At 43.1% G+C, this 20,588-nt stretch overlaps 1 protein-coding gene across 1 annotated transcript in view; it reads left to right on the top strand.

The window, feature by feature from the left end:
• STK10 (serine/threonine kinase 10) overlaps positions 1-20,588 on the top strand; it is a 967,310-nt gene that overhangs the window by 635,819 nt on the left and 310,903 nt on the right. Inside the window, exon 5 of the mRNA XM_069651382.1 lies at positions 17,073-17,145. Within this exon, the coding sequence (XP_069507483.1) occupies positions 17,073-17,145 (73 nt within the window). The remainder of the gene's footprint in view (positions 1-17,072; positions 17,146-20,588) is intronic.

Genomic DNA, 20,588 nt, shown 5'->3' with positions numbered 1-20,588 from the left:
CTTGTGATCGGTAAACCCTAGTATATAAAATCTATCTAAGTGATGGCCTCCAGGCAATCCTCAGGGAACAATTGAAGCATTACCTTTCTCAGACACCGGTTGGTTAGTGCCTTCCAATCTTTGTGGGGACTCTCCTGATTTTTCCATGCCCTTCTACTCCTTTCCCTGCTGTTCTATACTCTCTCTCTCCCTCTGCTTCTCCTCTCTTCTCTTCCTTCCTTCCTTCCCTCCCTCTGTTCCCTCACTTTTCCTCTTTCTATTGTTTGACCCGCCGATGGCATCTCTCACCTGCGCACTCCTTTCTCTATCTCTGAGGCGCCTCTCGCTCTTACCTACCTCCACTCTCCAATCTTAGTTCTTACTACTCTCCCTTCCTACTCAACTACCACTCTCTCCCTTTCCATACTACTTTTATTCCCACCTCTTCACCAGTATTACTCCCGTCCCTTCTAGCCCCACTTCTATTCTACTATCTCTACACCACGACTCCTCCATCCCACCTTCTCATTCACCCCGCTTTCCCTCCCTCAGTCACCTTCCAATCACTCTCTACTCTCCTTGGTAAAACCTTTGTTCACCCACTCTACATGCACACTCATAAGACAGTACCATTTCCCCTCACCAGCCAATACCTCACCTACTCCATATACTGCCTCCATGGTCCTTTCCACTATCCTTCCTCCTTCTGGTCTGTTGGTAAATAATTGCATTGGTATATTTATGCACGAAACAGCATAGTAAGGAATACATAAATTAAATACACAAAAATGTCATGTAACTTATAACCATAGTGAAGAGAGCATATTTTGATTCAGAGCATAGCTTCCAAAATGCTTGTTACTAATCAAATCAAACAGCGCTAAGAAATAGATAATATGCATTAGATGAACAAAGATTTCCGGGGAATAGATAATATATGACAAGACAAACTGGAAAACAAAGTGTAGGGGGAATCACAAACACTAAAAATAAATAAGATATATCATGTAAGGTAAGTGTTAAAGACATTCCATTTGCTATTACATTTCGGTAGAGTCGCAGTTGGCAGGGCATGCATTTTTTCAATCCTATAATACAAACAAATAGAATTCCACTATAAATTATAAGATAGTTTTTGCACATTTTTCCAACTGGTAGCAATGGGATGGAAGGCAATGTAGACAAAAAAAAGATGAATCCGGTGAAGAAATAGATATCATGAACGGATTGACTGAAACACAATGATAAAGGTTCTTGAAAAGTAAACATCTTTTGTAAGCAATTACACATTTTGCGCCAGCAAGAAAAACCTATTTGCATCTAAAAATAGAATGAAGTCGGCGCAGGAGGACTGGCAAGACCAGCCAGCATTGCGCGTTGCTTTGGATATTTTTGCAATTCTGAAAGGTGTAAGGTATGCTCTATATAGAATAAAGTAGTGTGACTGTGTCAAGTTCGCCGCAATTGATGTGGAAAAACTCTGTCCGAATAATATCCCAACTGTCAGGAAAAATATGCAAATTGCAGTCTAATTGCCATTGCTGGATAATTTTAGAGATGATAATATAAGTATGGAATATAATTCAGAGTCTTCAACAGAGAGGGAATGTAAGTTTGATTCTAAATATTTTGAGGAAATATCATGACAATAGGAAGGATTAACCTTAGTGACTGATGTAGTAAGGGTTAAGTACGTTTTGTAATCTATAGCATTGAGATTAAATCGATTGTACAGTCGAGGAAACAGCATAGGTACGTTTGTATGAAATAAATGTGCAGCATGAAAGATTTTGGAAGAGTACCATCTTTGCAAAACACCTTGTTTGTGTCTAAACGGGGAAGAATTTATTAAACCATAAAAAAGCATCAGAGGCATCATGGGTGACAGGCAAGCAGGTTATAAGGGAACGTCATGCGTTGAGACAGGCATGGTATCAAGAGAGACACAGACGCAAAGATGTTAGTTTCAAAACCTTTATTTACTAAGGTTCTTGGGGTGGTGTAATGCCTATCTGGCCCTAACCCTAAAGGGATGTTTCCCTTAACTGGTGTTTTAAGTGCCGTTGTCTAAGAGTCCAAAACAATGGTCTGTCTGTGTCTAAACCTATGCCTGCCCTCACTCTTTACAAAAATGTGTTGAGAATTCTTCAAAAAGGAAAAATAGTGGTTCAACAAAAAAATAGCAACCAAAGGATGGGTTCAGGTTACTTTTTCAACATATGGCTGTTACACTTTCAAATGTCTTAAGTTCCTTGGGACTCCCTTCCCCAGGCTTTAACATCAAAACCAATAAGTATTCCACTCTTGGATTCAAACACAAGTTCAGCTGTCACAAAATAATAGACGTTTCATTTTGTTAGACCTCTCAGGGTTTCCCTTCCCCAATCTTAGGCCCCTCTTGGATTCAAATTCAAGTTCAGTTTGTCAGGATGTACCTTTCCTTTCATATTGAGTTCTTTCATACACATTTCACTTCTGGGGTACAATTAGAGACTTTCAAAACCAACAGGTTCTTTGCTTCTCCTAGGCGTGACCACTCTGATCGGTATCCCCTCTTTATTCCTTGCTCTTTCCTTTTAACCTCTCACCTTCAGGTGCTTCCTGCACCCCTTTCTTGCTTTCCTTTGTTTCTTTAACTTTCTCATGCACTCTTGCAACTTTCTCTGCTTTGTTCTATCAGTTTTGTGCTTCTTGCACACTTCCCACACTCTTGTTCCTTCTGCGCCACCAGTGCCTTTTCCTTCTTTCTGCTGTCCTTAAACAGCTTTCTTTAGCTTTCTTTAGCTTCCTTTCACTTTCCGCTCCGTGCCGCTTTATAAACTTTCTCTTGCCTTTGCGTGCCGCTTTACAAACTGTGTCTTTCGAAGGGATCGTGTCCTCCAATGTATTCCTTATCTTTGATAGATCATCTCCCAGCTTGCTGGCCTCGGAAAATCTTTTCAGTAGAGGGCGCTGCGCGTCGACGTCCCTCGAGCCGATGTCCCTCGACAGCCTCCGTATCGGTGTCAACGTCAATGCGCGTATAAATAGACTCGCGCAGCGTCCGTTGCTCAGTTCCATTTTTCCACACTTCGTGGGGCCTCGTAATATCGTTGCTCAGTTCTTCAGTCAAATATACTTCATTATTCCTCGTGAATACCGACTCGTAATCGATGGCTTCCTTATCCGAACCGTCGACTCCACGGTCCGGCTTCAAAAAATGTCGAGACTGTGGAAAGAAAATGTCGTTGACGGATCCTCACAGGATCTGTTTGTGGTGCCTGGGAATCGAGCACCATTGTTCGGAGTGCGAGGACTGCATGTCCATGACGGTGAAAGCCTTGAACGAGCGTAAGGGGAAGCTCGAGAGAGGTAAGGCAGTTAAAACTTCTTCGAAAGTTTCCTCGGCGTAGTCGAGACATTCGTCTCCTCGCCATCACAAAAGACATTCTCGTTCTAGGTCTCAAAGCAGTTCCCATCACTCTTCGAGATCTAAGCAGTCAAAAAAGAGACGTCGAAGATCCCCTTCCTCGTCGTCTTCCGTTTCCCCAAAAAGGGTCTCTGCCCCACAAAACATAGCTCTCAGGCTGAGTGGGAGGAATTCAGGAAATAGATGCTGAGCGTCTTCGAGAAAGCAGCCTCGACCCCCTCGAAGACTGCTGAGGGTGATACCCTGGGTGAAAGACCCGAAAAATCAAAATGCTGCGAGTCACAGCACCCGGCGAAAGAAGCCACTCGAGAGCGTCACGAACCCTTGAGTAAAGGCAAAGTCGCGTCTTTGACGCCGTCGTCGAAGATCCCTTCGACGCATAGATCGGCGTCTTCGACGCCGTTAACGAAGGGTTCTTCGGCGCACAGGTCAGTCGCGTTGACGCCGTCTTTGACGTCGACGCCGAGAAAGGACAAACCCACGGCCACCTCACAGCCAGTGACCATACCCAGAGCGTCAATCACGAGAATGTCGTCGACAACCTCGAGTAGAATTCCGATACTCTCGAGTTCATCGAGGCCTCTACCACCTTTCTCGACGCCTTTTTCGATGGCTTCGAAGCCTTTAACGTCCGTGTCGACATTTTCTCAGCCAATCATGACAAATTCTGCTCTGGAAATGGGATTTATACCATTTTCAAAACCTGATCACTCCAGAGTCTTATCTATTTATGAAGAAGGGGAGGATTCGGGTCAGGAAAGACCTTTTGAGTTGCAGGGACCTGCAACTCCTGCACCAGAGGAATTTACCTCTAAGGAAGGTAGGTTTAAAGACCTCCAAGAATCCTTACAGGAAGCAAGTGGGTTGGACACTTCCCCAGAAGTGGAATTTGCCAGACCTGACCCAGGGGAACATACTGAAACCCCTTATAGAACCTTGAAGGCAAGGATAATAGAGTTTATGGGGTGGTCCACACCCTCACCTGCTTTTCAGCAAGATGACCTCACAGACATCTTGGTCGAAGGTCCACAGGAGGATCCTGTGGTGCCATTTCATGCGGCATTACAAAGGAGAATATTGGCAAACTGGGAAACACCTGAGGTAATCCTGGCGGTTAACAAAAAATGATCAGCTAAATATAGGGTGTCTTCTGCTGACCCTGAATATTTATCCAAACACCCAACTCCGGAGAGTCTGGTTGTTCAGGCTGCTACTTCATCAGGTAGTAAATCGGCTTACCTTACTGTTCCACAGGACAGATGTGATAAGAGATGTGACTCTATGGCCAAAAAAGTATTTTCTGCATGTAGCATGGCGTTGAAATCCATCAATACTACTTGTACGCTCGCAAGGTTCAGCCACACACTTTGGGAGTGTGCTTCATCAGCGGCTGACTGCCTCCCAGAGGGAGAAGAAAGGGAAGCGTTCCTAAACATCGTCAAGGATGGTAAAGACGCTATGTGCAAATCCCTTCAAACTGGCATTGATTCTGCTGACAGCATCAGCAGGGCCATGGCGGCAAGCACAACAACCAGGAGATTTGCTTGGTTGCGGAAGTCTGATTTTGCTCCAGATGTGCAAAGCAGACTCTTGAATATGCCCTTTGACTGCTCTTCCTTGTTTGGTAAGAAGGCGGATGACAGTTTAGAAAAGCTTCAAACATCAAAGGCAGCAGCAAAATCCCTGGGAGCTGCAATCCGTCAGACACCATATCGCCCCTCAGGAACCTCTTGGAGAGGTAAGTCCTTTCTCTTCTATTCCGCATTCGGAAGAGGCAGAGGACAGTCGGTTCAAAGGTCAGAAAAAATTCACCCGAGGTGGAAGGGGTAAAAATACAAAAGCCGCAGCAGGTACCTCTTTACCCTAGGCATCTGCATCAGCCGCCTCCAAACTGCTCTGAGGACTCTCCTCACAAGACACCAGTAGGGGGCAGGTTAACGCAACATCTGACGGAATGGCAGGCTATTACATCAGATGCTTGGGCATTGGAGACAGTTGCCCAAGGTTACTGCCTGCCTTTTCTACGCATTCCTCAGAGTCATCCACCGGGGAACAGCTGTCTGAAAGTTCCAGATCCGCTCCTCTTGCAGGAAATTGTAGACCTGCTAGAGAAAGGTGCCATAGAACCGGTACCTGTAGCGGAGAGGAACAAGGGCTGGTACTCCCCCTACTTTCTCATACCGAAGAAAGACGGTGGACTGAGACCTATCTTGGATTTACAAGAATTGAACAAGTTCCTCAGGAAGGACAAGTTCAAGATGGTAACTCTCTCTCAGATCCTTCAGGCCCTCCAGCTCCAGGATTGGCTGGTATCTCTGGACCTCCAGGATGCTTATTTCCATGTGCCAATCCATCTCAAACACACAAAATACCTGAGGTTCGCAATTGGCGGCACTCATTATCAATTTCGAGTTCTGCAATTTGGGCTGACCTCCGCCCCAAGGGTCTTCACCAAGCTAATGTCTGTAGTGGCTGCAAGTCTAAGGAGGGAAGGGATTCATGTCTACCCCTACCTGGACGATTGGCTGATCAGAGCTGTACCCCGGAACAAACTCAGATTCAGCTAGATTATGTCTGCCACTTCCTTCACAAACTGGGCTTCTCCCTCAGTTTAAAGTCACAGATGATACCATCACAGAGACTCCAGTTCATTGGAGCGGTCCTGGACACTTCCCTGAGAAAAGCCTCGCTACCAGAGGTGAGGGCTCAAGATATTCTGCAGATGGTCACCAAGTTTCAAAATGCCCAACGTCTCCCAGCCTTCGACTTTTTGAGGTTGCTAGGCCTCATGGCATCCTGCATCTTCCTTGTGCCAGAGGCTCGCCTGAGAATCAGATCTCTTCAGTGGGCACTGAGAACTCAGTGGTCACAATTCTCAGGGAGAATGACAGACCTCCTTCAGGTTCCGACCAAGGTGGCTCGAGACCTTCAGTGGTGGGCCTGCCAGAAAAACATCTTGAAGGGAGAACTGTTTTGGCAACCATGGCCGGAGATAACAGTAATCACAGATGCCTCACTGACGGGTTGGGGAGCCCATACCAACGACTTGACCATCAGCGGTCGTTGGTCTCCATTAGAGTCCAGACTTCATATCAACCTATTAGAGCTGAGAGCAATCAGACTAGCGCTGAAGGCTTTTCTGCCATCTGTACAGGGGAAAAATGTCCTGATAATGACTGACAACACAGTGGCCATGCACTACCTCAACAAAAGAGGAGGCGTAGGATCACTGCCACTGTGCAGAGAGGCAATGCAGCTCTGGTTTTTGGCAATTCAGAAGGAATCTCTATCAGCAGCTCACCTAGCCGGAGAGAAGAACTTAACGGCGGACGCTCTGAGCAGGCAGGGCACAGTCTCCCACGAGTGGGAACTAGCTCAGGAAGTCCTTCAGGAGATCTTCGCCCTTTGGGGAACCCCTCAAGTGGATCTGTTCACCACCAGTACCAACAGGAAGTGCGATCTGTTTTGTTCAAGGGAATTTCCCCCCTGAGAGGAGCTCTAGGGGACTTGTTCGGAGTGGACTGGGAGTTTCCACTCCTGTACGCGTTTCCACCAGTTCCTGTCATTCCTCAAATGATCAGGAGGTTGAGAAGAGTCCGGAGGACCATGATCCTAATTGCCCCAGACTGGGCCACCAGGAGAACGTGGTATCCGGACCTTCTGGACATGTCCATCTGCCCTCCAATTCATCTTCCACTCAAGGAGAATCTTCTCTCACAGAAGGGAGGTCAGGTTCTCCATCCAGACATCAGAACCCTCAACCTTCACACATGGCTTCTGAAAGGTTGAGATACAAGGATTGGGACCTCCCTGATGACGTCATGGAAGTGTTGCTTTCAGCCAGAAGGCCAGCAACAAAGTCGTTATACCGCTGCCGTTGGAACAAATTTTGCAGCTGGTGTAGAGAAGAGAATATCAACCCCTTTTCATGTGGTACACCAACGGTGTTATCCTTTCTACTCTACTGGGCAAATTCAGGCCTTCAAGTTGGCACTACCAAGGGCTATCTCGCAGCGCTATTGATCTTCAAGAGCACTGCAGAGGAGCCATCGTATTTCAAATTACCATTAGTAATACAATTTCTAAAGGGATTAACTAATGTCTATCCTCCAAGGCCATTCCAAGTTCCCTTATGGGACTTAAATTTAGTCTTAAATTTCCTGATGGGTACTCCTTTCGAACCACTCCACTCTTGTTCGCTAAGATTTCTCACCCTTAAAACTGTCTTGTTAGTGGCTTTAACATCTGCTAGAAGGGTGAGCGAATTACAAGCTCTATCTTGAAAAACCTCCTCACACAATTTTTCATAAAGACAAAGTTGTCCTACAGGTGAAGCCTAATTTCCTCCCAAAGGTGGTTTCTGAATTCCACATCACTCAGAAAATTACCTTACCTTTGTTCTATCCGCCTCCCCATCCGGGGAAAGAGGAAGAAAGGCTACATAGGCTGGACCCGAGGCGGGCTTTAAGCTTTTACATCAGCAGACTTGCTAGGATTAGGCAAGCAGACCAACTGTTCGTAGGTTACTCAGGGCACAAATTAGGTCTACCGATAACAAAACAAACCATTTCCAGATGGATTATTTTGGCCATTCTGGAATTTTACAAACTAGCAGGGAAAGATCCTCCTCAAAATCTTAGGGCTCATTCAACCAGGGGTATCGCAGCCTCCTCGGCCCTCCAAAGAGGGGTTCCGGTTCGAGACATATGTGCGGCTGCCACATGGTCGTCTGCACATACCTTCACAAGATTTTACAACCTGGATTTCTCCTCTAGTCAAGAGACTAGGTTTGGCAAAGCTGTATTACATTCTGTTCATTCCTAAAAGGAAACGTGGCGTTTTAGTCCCAGCTCCAATTACACACCACTGCTATGGGAGTCTATCAAAGATAAGGAATACATCTGAGGACACAATCCCTTCGAAGAACAAGTTACTTCTTACCTGGTAACATTCTTTCGATGGGATGTTCCTCCGACTTATTCCTTATCACCCTCCCATCCATCCCCGCAGTAATACTTCCCTTGTGGTTGCAGCTTACGCTCCTTCAAGGTCAATAACCAATTCATGTAAAACAACTGTTAATGTCAAAACAGAACTGAGCAACGGATGCTGCGCGAGTCTATTTATACGCATGATGACTCACCGGGCAGCGTCGCATTGATGAGGTGTCTAGGTGTATACACAGGGTTGAGGTCAGGGTCTCACCACCTGCCCCTCAAACACCCTTGGTGGGGCAGGCACCAGTACCAAAGGAACAAGCATTCCGTCCGACACCAACAGCAGGACGCGGGCTGCCTCGCTACGTCTCCTTGGAGGCATGGCTTCCTAGCCGTGCTGCAGCCCTTCACAAATACTGGGCAACGTCTTGGCACACCGTTCTCCTCCAGGTTTAAGATCTGCTGTTCTCTGCTCGTTGGCCTCTGGTCCGGACAATAAACCTGCATGCTCACTCCTCTGTGAGTGACAAACCACATATTTTTATAGTTTAACAATCAAGTGGAGTCAGGTGTGAGTGGTCATTATTAAATGCCTGGCCCTGCTTGACTCTAGGTGGGACAACTTTTGTTATTTCTATAACAGGTTTCTCTTTCCCTGTGTTGTTTCTATGGGTAATCTTCACTGATCCTAGTTGCATCTGCCGCATCTCAGTATTTGCTGGAAATGGGGAGGGGGACATGGGATGTGATTGAAATTGCCTTGTGAAAGCTGAGGGAGAGGGATGTGAAGTGTTATGGGATAGGAGATTAGGTTGAATCTGTTATTTTTTTAGATAGTTGACATTGAGTATCGACAAATCTTCTAATCTTCTCTTTACTGAAGGGAATGGTTACCCTCTTTATGTCTGCGGGTTGATTGTCAAAACGGGGTTGAGGGTATTCTTTGTAATTTGGATAGGTAGAGGCTGAAGAGGTCTTAATACAAGAACTTTGCTCTCATTTTATTTGGGATTTATAACTCCCCCACCACGTCTTGGGCAATTGACTTCTTTTTTTTGCCCTCTTGTGTCATAACTGATTGGCTCGGAATCAAAAGCCTTGACACCTAGACAAGAGTCATGGGAATCAACATATTCCATGAAGGCATCCAGAACTTCCTCTATTACCCCGTCAGAATACCGCATCTCGCCTGCGGTAGTCCCACTAAGACAACCCCGGTCTCCCCTCCCCAGGTGATTCTCTCTCGTCCACCCCCCCCCCCGGGTTGGGATCCAAAAGTGATAGCCCTCCCCTGGCCACCTGAATAGAGGACTCTTGGGGTCTCGATGGAAGTACACCCCTAGGTTTCTCACAGCGGTTTTAAAAGAATGTAGAAGTAGATTCTTTTCAATGCCAGGCCATCAGGATGTTTGAAGGAAATTAGACAATGAAAGGGGGCCCATTACCTTTGATTCTATCTTGCCCCAGGAAGGTGCATTAATCAGTTAAGGTTTGTTAGATTGAAATAAAATAATCTGTCGAAGTAAAAAGCTTTTTTGATATTTGGGAAAATCAGGAAATCTAACCCCACCATTATTCTGCTGGTTTTAAGCTTACTAAGAGGAATTTTGGGGATTTTCTTTTTCAAAAGAAAATAAGACAAGAGTTTATCTATTTTTTTTGAAGAATGCCACTTTTAATACCGGGATCATGGATAGATGATAAAGGATAATGGGCCCCAGGGTCATTTTAATGGAATCTAGATGACCCCACCAAGAGAGACCATTTTATCTGTAGTATTACTTTGATTCAGGGTTAAGGTAGATGAAATATCTTTGGCAGTAAGGATACAAAGGTATTTGAAAGATGAACGGCACCATGTCATACCGTAAAGAGGAGCATTAGCCATGATGCAAGCATTGGTTAAGAAAAGGATTACTGATTTGTCACAATTTAATTTATAATGGAAACATTAGAAAATTGCTTGATAGTTGTCATTAACGCAGGAATGGAGAAGAATGTCATCAGCAAAGGTAGAGAATTTAATTGAGATGTCATTTATGACAATACCATTAATATTGTCATTTGTGGAGATGCTTTAAAGCAGGGGTTCTAGGGCTGAAATGAACATGGGGGGAGACAGAAGACAGCCTTGCCTGGTACCGCGAGAGATGGGAAATGATTCAGAGTGTATTATTAACAAGAAGTCTAGGAGTAGAGCAGAAGAGCGAAATCAATTTAGAAAATGTAGGACTAAACCTATGCCATAATAAAGATTCAGCAAAAATACAGAGGTGATGGCTGAAAGGTTTAGAATGAATCTTAACCTCTGGCACTGAGCTGGGAAACCCTCCAAACCATCGTTCTTCGCCTGTCAAGCCATTACAGAAGGGGAAAACCATATGCAAATCAGGCTCGGTCCCACCCCAAAGGGGCAGTCCAGCCCGAATTGCTAGGTGATATCTCTTCTGCACGAGACCACAAGCATTGCCAGACATGTTTCAGCCTTGTTTGGCCTCATCAGTGAGGAGCAGCTTGGGTCTCTAGTCCCAGCAGACACGTGACCCACGTCTGGGCATACCCGTCCCACTCGAGGTGACAAAGCAAAAACAAAGACGTGATGGCTGGAAGGTTTGGAATTAATCTTAACCTCTGGCATTGCTCTGGGCAACCCTCCAGATCATCGTTCCTCACCTGCCAAGCCATTACAGAAGGGGAAAGACCATATGCAAATTAAGTAACCTTGGGTCTCACCCTAAGTTACTAGGGTAATCCAGACGTGGACCCCCTTGCTGACTATTCTTAGAGAGGCACAGCTCCACCATACTGATGAGTTCCAAGCATACCGAAACGTGTCTGGGGTTGCTCTTGGTACACTTGTTCAGAGGAGAATTGCCTAGCATTTCAGTGTTGGACAGCCCCAGGGCAGGACAAACACTATGCTTTGGATATTTCTCCTCTGTGAAAGATAGTGAGCTAAAAAATCTGGGTAAGGCTCTCATAACTGGGACTAATGTTCGGTCCGGCAGATGGACTCCCGGGATCCCCTTGTCTTTTGCATTACATTAAGTAACCTTGGGTCTCACCCTAAGTTACTAGGGGAATCGGGACGTGGACTTGTTGCTCACTATTCTTAGAGAGACACAGCTACACCCTTCTGATGAGGTCCAACCAGACCGAAACACGTGTCTGGGGTTGCTGTTGGTACACTTGTTCAGAGGCGAATTGCCTAGCATTTCACTGCTGGACTGCCCCAGGGCAGGACAAACATTATGTTTTGGATATTTCTCCTCTGTGAAAGATAGTGAGCTAAAGAATGTGGGTAAGGCTCTCATAACCGGGACTAATGTCCGGCAGAGGGACTCCCAGGACCCCTTTTGTTTGCATAATAAAGATTGAAACATAAAGGGCCAAGAAACGCTGTCAAATGTTTTCTCAGCATCCAGTGTAAGTAAAATGAGAGGATCTGAAGATTTTTGTGCATGAGAAAGAACATTAAAGAGGAGTCTAGTGTTAGAGGAAGCCAACCTTCCTTTAACAAATCCTGATTGATTGATGTTAACCATTTTGGGCATAATGTCATTTAATCCGTTAGCAATTACTTTAGCCAGAATTTGAAAATCAGAATTTATTAGTGAACTGGGTCAATCATTTTTACATTAGGTGGATCATATTCTGGTTTGGGAAATAATAATAATGCTTCTCCAAAAGAACCAGAGATATTTTCAACTGTTATAAAATGCTTAAATACTCAAGGAGTTTGGGAGATAGTAAAGCAGAAAGGGAGGAATAAAAAAAAGAAATCCTGGAAACCATTGGGCTCTGGGCCTTTACCAGTTTTGAGATCTAAAATAGCTTTTTGATTTTCTTGTAACAAAATAGGGGTATCTAGAAATAAGTCTAATGGGCGATCAGTAATCTTCTCATTTTGATACAAGAAATTAAGAATGTCTTCATTAAGAATGGTCTGATCAGATGAATGAGTTGGGAATAAAAGTTTAAAAAGGCATTATTTGCTGTGCACCGTTGATTCTAATACCTTGATGATTAACAGTAGAAGTAATAGCCTTTTCTTCTTTTAATAAAATAAGCTAGTAATTTGCCAGATTTGTTAGATTCCCCCATTTAACTTAGATTTAGTTCTTACCAAGGATGAAGAAGCTTTATTTGTATTATATTTATTGAATTCAATGTGTTTGAGAGAAGCAATTTAAAGGTTTCATCTGTGGGAGTGATTGAAAGAGTGCAATGGGAAGATTCAAGTATCTTGATTGAATGGAGAAGATCCTGTGATAATTTTTCATTGTGCTTCTTTTTAAAAGTGACATATTGTATGATGAAACCTCACAAAGTGGCCTTAAATGTATCTCAATTATTTGGAATAGAGGTGTCCTGTGGGCTATTGTTAGCGAACAATTAAATATAAAGTTATTAATTTGTTGTATGAAAGATTAATGGTTTAGTAGAAAAGGATTGAATCCCCACTTAGAGGGGGTATTAAGTTGAGGTTCCCATTGAAGAACAGTGAAGACAGGGGCATGATCGGATATAATCGGGCCCATTTTTGAGTGAAGGATATTAGAGGCCAGTGATGAATTAATGAAGATGTGGTCTAATCTAGATAATGATTTGTGAGGGGGAGAGAAGGACATTATTTTGTATCAGGATGACAAAAGCGCCAAGTGTCCACTAGGGAAAAATCATTAATGAAATTAATAAACTGCTTGTGCAATTTAGAATTAATGAATTTGGTGTCAGATACCCAGTGCACAGTAAAATCACAAATTTGATTGCAATCACTGCATGCGATAAGGCGATCATAGTCTTTATTGAAAAGGATGTGTTCCAAGTTTGTCTAAAACAATGGAAAAGGGGAATTAAGACCATAAATATTGAGGATAAAGACTGACATCTTATTAATAACAACTTCAATGATGGAGCAGCGACCAGACGAGTCGTGTTGTTCAAAAATAATTTAATTGAAAAGAGGCTCTTTTGTGGAAAAGAACACTAACTCCTCCTTCCTTTCCCCTAGCTGGTGCAAAAACACATGTTTAGCCCATAGCATAACCAATTTATTATTTTCTTAATTTGATTCTAAGTGAGTTTCTTGAATGCATGCAACATGTACTTTACATTTCCCTAAATGAGTGAGAATAATTTGCCTTTTAATAGGGTTAATCACTTAATGTACCATGACAAGACTTTAAAACTCATAACAGTGAAGGGTTGGATACGTGATCATCAAGGGAGCATCTGACGTGATACAAACTGTATAGCTGTAAGAAATGTAAAAAGGACCTGTGCATATGGAAATCTACATCATGAAGGAATAATTACAGAGTGTGATGAATCATAATGTAAGGGAAGGTAAACGCAGTAGGATAGGGAAGACAACACTGAAGATAATAACAAAATAGATAATTAATAAGAATCCAACTTTTGAATATGAGGAACCTGTTCAGAACACAGAAAAAAGTAAAGAACTATTATCATTTATCATAGGAGAAACTAAGACAGTCACTGTGGACATTTGAGCCCAAACAGAGCATTTCAGTGTATGGGAACAAAATATTCAGCCGGATTTTTATAGAAGAAAAAAGTGAGAAGCAAAGAAAAGTAGTCAATTAGTTGGAATCACCGCCTCCAGATCAATCTGTTTTATATGAGATCTAGATTTGTCTCCGTCTGACTCATCAAAGGGATTTGAAGAGGTAATTTGATCCGATCTGTTTCTGAAATAATGGGACTTTCCCAGGTTTAAACTAATTACGACTAGATTAGTTATGAACATGAAGAGGTTTTTGTGCATCGGAGCAAGTAGCAGATGAGGATGCAGTGCCTGACAAAGTGTCCATCTCTGAAGGTTGAAGAGCTTTAATGAGAGCATATAACTCATCAGGATGCAAGTATTCTTTAGTGATACCTTGTGGAGGTGTAATGAGCATTCTAGCTGGCTCTAGAGCGTATTTAATGTTCAGACTATTCAGTGCAGGTCTCTTGTCCAAAAATCTATTGTTTTTTTTATCCTGACTGGATTTTGAAAAGTCTGGGGAGAAGAACATTTTGTTGCCTTGAAAGGTTGGGGGTGGCGATTCTTTTTTTGTTGCAGCTAATACAGTTTGCCTTGCTTGTTGGTGTTTTACTGGACGAGCGATGAGAGGTCTTCATGAAGCACTATTTGTGCTAAAGCGTGGTCTAATTGTTTTGTTCAGAGTTTTCCAGAACTCTATAGATTCTAATATTGTCCCTCCTATCATCTAAGTTGGAGAGATATGTTTCTAAATGCAGATGTTTGTGCTCCATATGTTCAAGGCCTTCCAGTCTGTCTTCAGAAAATGACACACGTTTTTCCATTTCAGACAGTATAGAATTAATTGTTATATCATTTTTGAAAGTATCAAAGCCATCTTGGAGTGACAAGGATCTGGAGTCTAATATTGAAATGGGAGGTTGAACAGTACAGAGCTCCATTAGTATTTTTTTTAAACCCCTTATCTGGTCACATCAAACCCACTTTTCACGCATCTCTACCTTTCTCATCCTAAACTTTGTTTCCAGATAAAAATAATGGGGTAGATGAGTGCCATGGTTAATGACCTCACAGAGGCATAGTTAATGTAATGTCACTAAGAAAGATTCCACAGGATGAATTTAAACGGTGCAGGCCATATTGCTACTGGTGTTCACTAGATATACAACTTTTCAAGTAAAGGGTCTAAAAACAACCACCTGTGTGACCGTGCAAGTTTATTTTCAAGTGTTTTGCTAACAGCAGGAGTTCTGAAACTAGGCTGTGCTCACGGTGATTCCAGAACAGGGGTCCCACTCGCTGAAAGACCCAGCTCCCTTTCGATTTGCTTAGTAATTACTCAGAATGTTGGTCAATCTGCTTCACTAAAATGTAAGGAAGAGGAGCATATCCTGCAATATCTTTTCTCTATTTGAAAGAAGATGACAAAAGAATACATATGCTGCCCCATTGTTATTTTTGAAGTAATGAAATAATCTGCACAGTCAACATTTATAACTGCAAAAGACCTTGGTTACAAATTCCGAGAACCTTGGCTCCTGGGATTGAGTCCTGCTTAGCCTTGGCACTTCACTAAGAACAAAAGGGAGCATCTAGAAAGAGTGTAATCCTCAAATACTACCAGGAATTCCTTTTGTCCCATCTCTTAAGTAGTAATCCTCAAATACTACCAGGAATTCCTTTTGTCCCATCTCTTAAGTAGTAGTTTATCCAGCTCTACCCCGTACCTTTCGTTCTGGCCCCTGTATTTTTATATTTAGAGTAGAAAAGCAGAACAAGTACCAGAATACAGAGCAGCGACCGGGGCCGGACCAGATATGACACACAGTACAGAAGCCCACGAGAGCTCAGAAGATGCCTTCCCTGAAAATTGTTGAAATGTGATAAATAAGGCAGTGCACAGCAGCAAATAGTTAATTGGCAGACGCATTATTTGCCTCTCTTGTCTCGTTGATTTTGAGTTTTATACTATCCTAACTTCCAAATGTACACCCGTAACCAGCAGCAGACATTTGGAGACTAGAATTTATAATTCCTCCTTTTCCATTTCTACTTACAAATAAGGGTCTGCATGTCACAGCATTTAAACACTGTTTGCTCAAAAGCCAGTACCAGACGAGGTGACCCAAATGCATTGGGGCCAGACTTCATTTGACACTGCTTTTAGCTTACAATGTGTAGGCAGTGAATCCGTTTCACTCAGCCCGTACACAGATAAACCTTGTAGCTGCACTTCTTAGAGATATTGTTCCAAGAAAGCAAAATAGATTGAGAAGGGAACATTTATTCTGACCGCTTTTTATCTGTAATTTTACGTTTTCACCGAAAACCAGAATGGCTACCTCTAAAACCTGGCTACTTTTTAATCAAGGAATGAGTGGCACTTGCTGTGTGGACTGATAAACCTTGTGGTGCCATCATTTACTCGATTCTACTGTTGCCCCCTGCTGGTGAAAACATAATTGTAGCTAGCACTGTTCCCCGAACTACGAGCCATGTTATGCCACCTACTGGGCATCTTCTGCCTCAGTCATACCATCAGCCACATGCAGTTCAAATGAAACTATCCAATTATGCAATTCATACACACGTATTCGCAATCCGTATAGGGGCATTAGTAGCTGCTAATTAAATGGGGGGGGGAGGTTTACACCAAACATCCTTAGTAGAGGTAATCCAGACATGGACCCCTTTCTTCCTGTGCCTAGCGAGATGATGAGCCCAATCCACACCTCACTGATGGCTCTCGACAAGTCAGAAACAATTGCCTGGGTTGCTCTTGGTTCCCTTGTTCAGAGGAACTGACTTGGCATCTCGGTCCTGGAGCGTCAGTGTGTGCTGTACCAGGCTGATGTGCCAATGGATATTTATCATGTGGTATAGAACTGTGCTAAGACCTAATTGAGAGATGAGTAGGCGCCATCCCATGGAACAGGCAACTTGGCCATTTGCTCGAATCAGAGTGTCTCTCACGCTTTTGGCAAATACTGTTACATGTTGTAGTGAAGTATAGGTTCTATTGACATTTTGTAGACCTTAAGGTACAGTTTTTGATTTTGTCTTGGCCACTTTTGCATTTTCATGCAGTTTAGTAAAATGTGTGTTTCTTTCAACTACAAATAAACTAAAGTGCTGCCCTTTTATCAAATGGGAAATAGAAAAAAAAAATACCCATGCTGAAGTTTTTTTTTTAAAGTGTTCAGCAACATGTCAGTTTTATATATTTTTCTTTCAGCTGATTTTGGAGTATCCGCTCGAAACCTGAAAACTCTGCAGAGACGAGACTCCTTTATCGGGACTCCATACTGGTAGGTTGCAAACTGTTGTGTGCAGTTCTTATTGCCTCAGTTGGGTCAAACGTTGACTATTCTGACTATAAGTGGTCGGAGCAAGATTCCCTCATTTCAAATTCCATAAAACATGCTTTACCCACAAATAGTTTTGGAGATAGTTACCTAGTACATAATCAATAAAGAAGCTACATCTGAATTTGGATTTAGAATAAGTTGTTACCAACCTTACGTGACCAGATCTGACAAAGATCAAACCTGGTGGGTTCAAGGCCCTAAAGCTCAGTTTACCAGTTTGCAGTCCCCATCAGCAGTATGAAACCTCATGATAAATGCTGGGGCTCTGTTACTCACAATCTATCCCTTGTTCATGTCTGTGCACTGCTCCCTCCAGCCCCCAAACTCCTAATATTTGTTGTCTACCTTGGATCTCCAAGCAGCCATTGCCCCTTAAGTTGGATATGCCACTAGTCCCAAGCATTCTCTTGTAAGATACTTTCCATCGCTGGCCATATGAACCCTGTCTGTTGGTGCTAAACTTTGACTCCAGACGGCAGGGCTCACCCCCTAATCTCGGTGGTTGTAAGAAAGAACAGCCACAATGGAACTATTAGTGGTTCTAATGGTAGGTGTGTGGCACTGAAAAAAAATGCAGGCTTCTGTCCATTGCCATACAAAACCAAGCAAGTGTTCCCACTAAGAATTATTCCAGCTGCCTTTAGTCTGTAGATATATCAAGCAAACCCCTGCTGGGTAATATAGTGGCAACCTTTGTATGGTGACAAAAATCACTAATTGCTTGTGCAGACATCTCAATAGATGTTCTCTCTGGTGTGCTAATTACATTAACACTAGTCCCAGTCAATTGACATTTTTGGGGTTTATTGTCAACATAGCTAATTATTTAATGTATGCATTTCATTGGCCATTAACAACTAAAACGAGACTAATTGAACAAAGAAAAGAGACATAAAAACAAAACACAATTGCACAATCATGATCATTTGGCGTCCTCAAAACAATACATAATGGCCTAACTGCAGACACATGATAGAACCCTGCAATTTATTTTAACAGAGGCCACCTATAGCAAATCTAAACTTGGTTGCACATACGGTCAGCCCAAAGTAATATCCAAATACTTCAGAGTATAGTAAGTGATCCATTGCAGTATCAGGGTCGACATATACAATACATATGTAGTATAGAATACGTTTTGGTGGAGAAAAATTGAGTTGGCCGCCTTCTCAGGACCACAAATTCAAATCCTGAAAGTGAAAAAAAACAATTGCAAATGAGGAGAGGACGAAACACTTTGACGCAGATTGCCAACACTGCAAACATTGACTGCCATTGGGGAGAGATCAGGGCAAAGGGTAACACCCTTGGCTAGCGATTTGATAAAAAACACCCTGAGTGGGTATCTGTGTAAGCAAGAAATGGTCTGTATGTAGGTATATTAAAACGAACTAGCTGCGCTGGCTAGAGTTGCTACACGGATGACAACAAAAAATGAAAAATAAAATACCAAAGCATAATGAAGTAGCTCGAGGGTGAAACTCAAGTTAGAGGCTACCCGTTATAAGGGGCGTTGGCTATATTTAAAAACAAAACATAAAAAGAACCAATGCACTCAGAGATGCGATAAGAATCAGTCTCGTACCCCCGCTATGGGCGTCTGCTGCTGCTAAATCTCACGTGGGGGCAAGCAAGCCCGGTCTGCTTAGCTTACCTCAGGTAGCCATCAAATATCATAGCCTCATCTGGGACTCTCCTGCACAGCGCTGCAACACTGCCTTGAAAAATGATATTTATCTGAACTGTGCCGATGTAAATAGTGATGGCGAAAAGGTGAGGACGTTCTAGAAACGTAGTCACGACAGCATAGAGGGAGGAGGCCTCACTGAAGAAGGCAGAATACTATGTAATCCGTTCCAAGTCAATTTCTGCCAAAAAAAGAGATCAGCTATGGGGAACAGGCTCCCTAAAATAGCATCATGGCATGGGCTGATGACGTCAATGTGCCAGGCTCGCTGATGTCACCAACGTGCTGGGGTGTTTCGTGTCTACTTCCTGTGCCCACCCATTCCCATGGGCTAGATGCCCCAGGGCAGTGTCCTTTCAGATAGTTCCGTTAGTTCTCACTATTGTACCCCGTTTTCATCTTGTTCATAACGAGCTCGGTTTGAGTTGTGCCGAGGCACTTTGGATCTAAAAATGGTGGTTCGGTTTACTTTCCATTGAAGCACATTGGACAATGTCATTGTTTTGAATAGTCACTGCTCAAAACTTCTCGTCTGTAAAATAACAAGCCTCCTCAAATGAGGTTCTGGTAAAAAGATAGCATTGCTGAGGAAAGTTTTTGTATGTATTAGCTCTTTTGGATATGGCTCATGGAGGGTGTGCTGACCACCTGTATGAAAACTTTTTATTTGGAAAGTATATGGGTGCTTAGCACTTTGTTTTTCTAGCATTTGTGGAGGGTGCACATGCCGGTAGCATTACCAGTGGCACATCTAAATCCCCATCACGTTGCAGTTAGTTATAAAATCAATTGCTGGCAGAAAGGTAATAGGTACTTTGCAAATATCAAGCAGTGCCTAAACATCTTAACCAAATGTGGTATCAGCCACTTGATATCTAAGTAGCACAGCATCCCAGGCCACAGCCCTGAATGAACGTCCTTCTTTCCTTTTCGAAAAGATAAGGTTCACTAGAAGAAACTTGTTGTTCATTTTATTTGGACGGTTTCTAGAAAATTGTAATCGGTAAACATTTTAATTTAAAAAAAAATATGAAGGGGGGGGGGGGGATGTCAACCTTTGGAAAAGCCAACACGTTTTGCTTTGTCAATGCTTGTTTAATGCAGTTTGAATTAAACCAAAAACAAATGAATAATATTTTTCATTCTGCCGATCAGTTTATTACATGGGAAGATGCGACGCTCGGAGTTCGCCACATGTCTGTCTCTCCCCCATCTGGCTTAGCATACTTTGAAGTCACTTTCAGCTGCAAAGTTCAGAGGAACTTCCAATTTGTCATCTGAATCCATGGTGTGAGTGGAAAAAAACACATACATAATTGCGGCCTTGCTGGAGCATTTTACCAATAGTGGTCTGGCTCACATTAGGCACCAAGCCCCCCTTCTTCTCCATGGCCCTTCTCCAAGCCTGATGACACATCTCATGAAGACCTGGGCTAATGGAATGCCCCTCTTCCCTTTCCGTAAGAGCAATCCCTTCCTTTGCATAGGGTTAGTTGCAAGGGCTGCTTTAATTGGCAATTAAACGTGGGTTATATGTGGGTAGGACAAAGAGGTGTCCTGAGAGTACCAAGTGCATTTGAATTCTCAATCCTGACCGTAGGTCATTTGAGGCCCTCACAGAGAGTCATTAAGACCCGGAAATTCAGTCATGGAACACTACAGCGTTCCTTCAATTGCTGCAGAGTCCTCTGTGCCT

Source organism: Ambystoma mexicanum, chromosome 3p, assembly GCF_040938575.1.
Source record: "Ambystoma mexicanum isolate Mex_15411 chromosome 3p, UKY_AmexF1_1, whole genome shotgun sequence".
Taxonomy (NCBI): Eukaryota; Metazoa; Chordata; class Amphibia; order Caudata; family Ambystomatidae; genus Ambystoma; species Ambystoma mexicanum.
The sequence above is the reverse complement of the archived record's forward strand: the minus strand, read 5'-3'. Positions and strand labels throughout refer to the sequence as shown.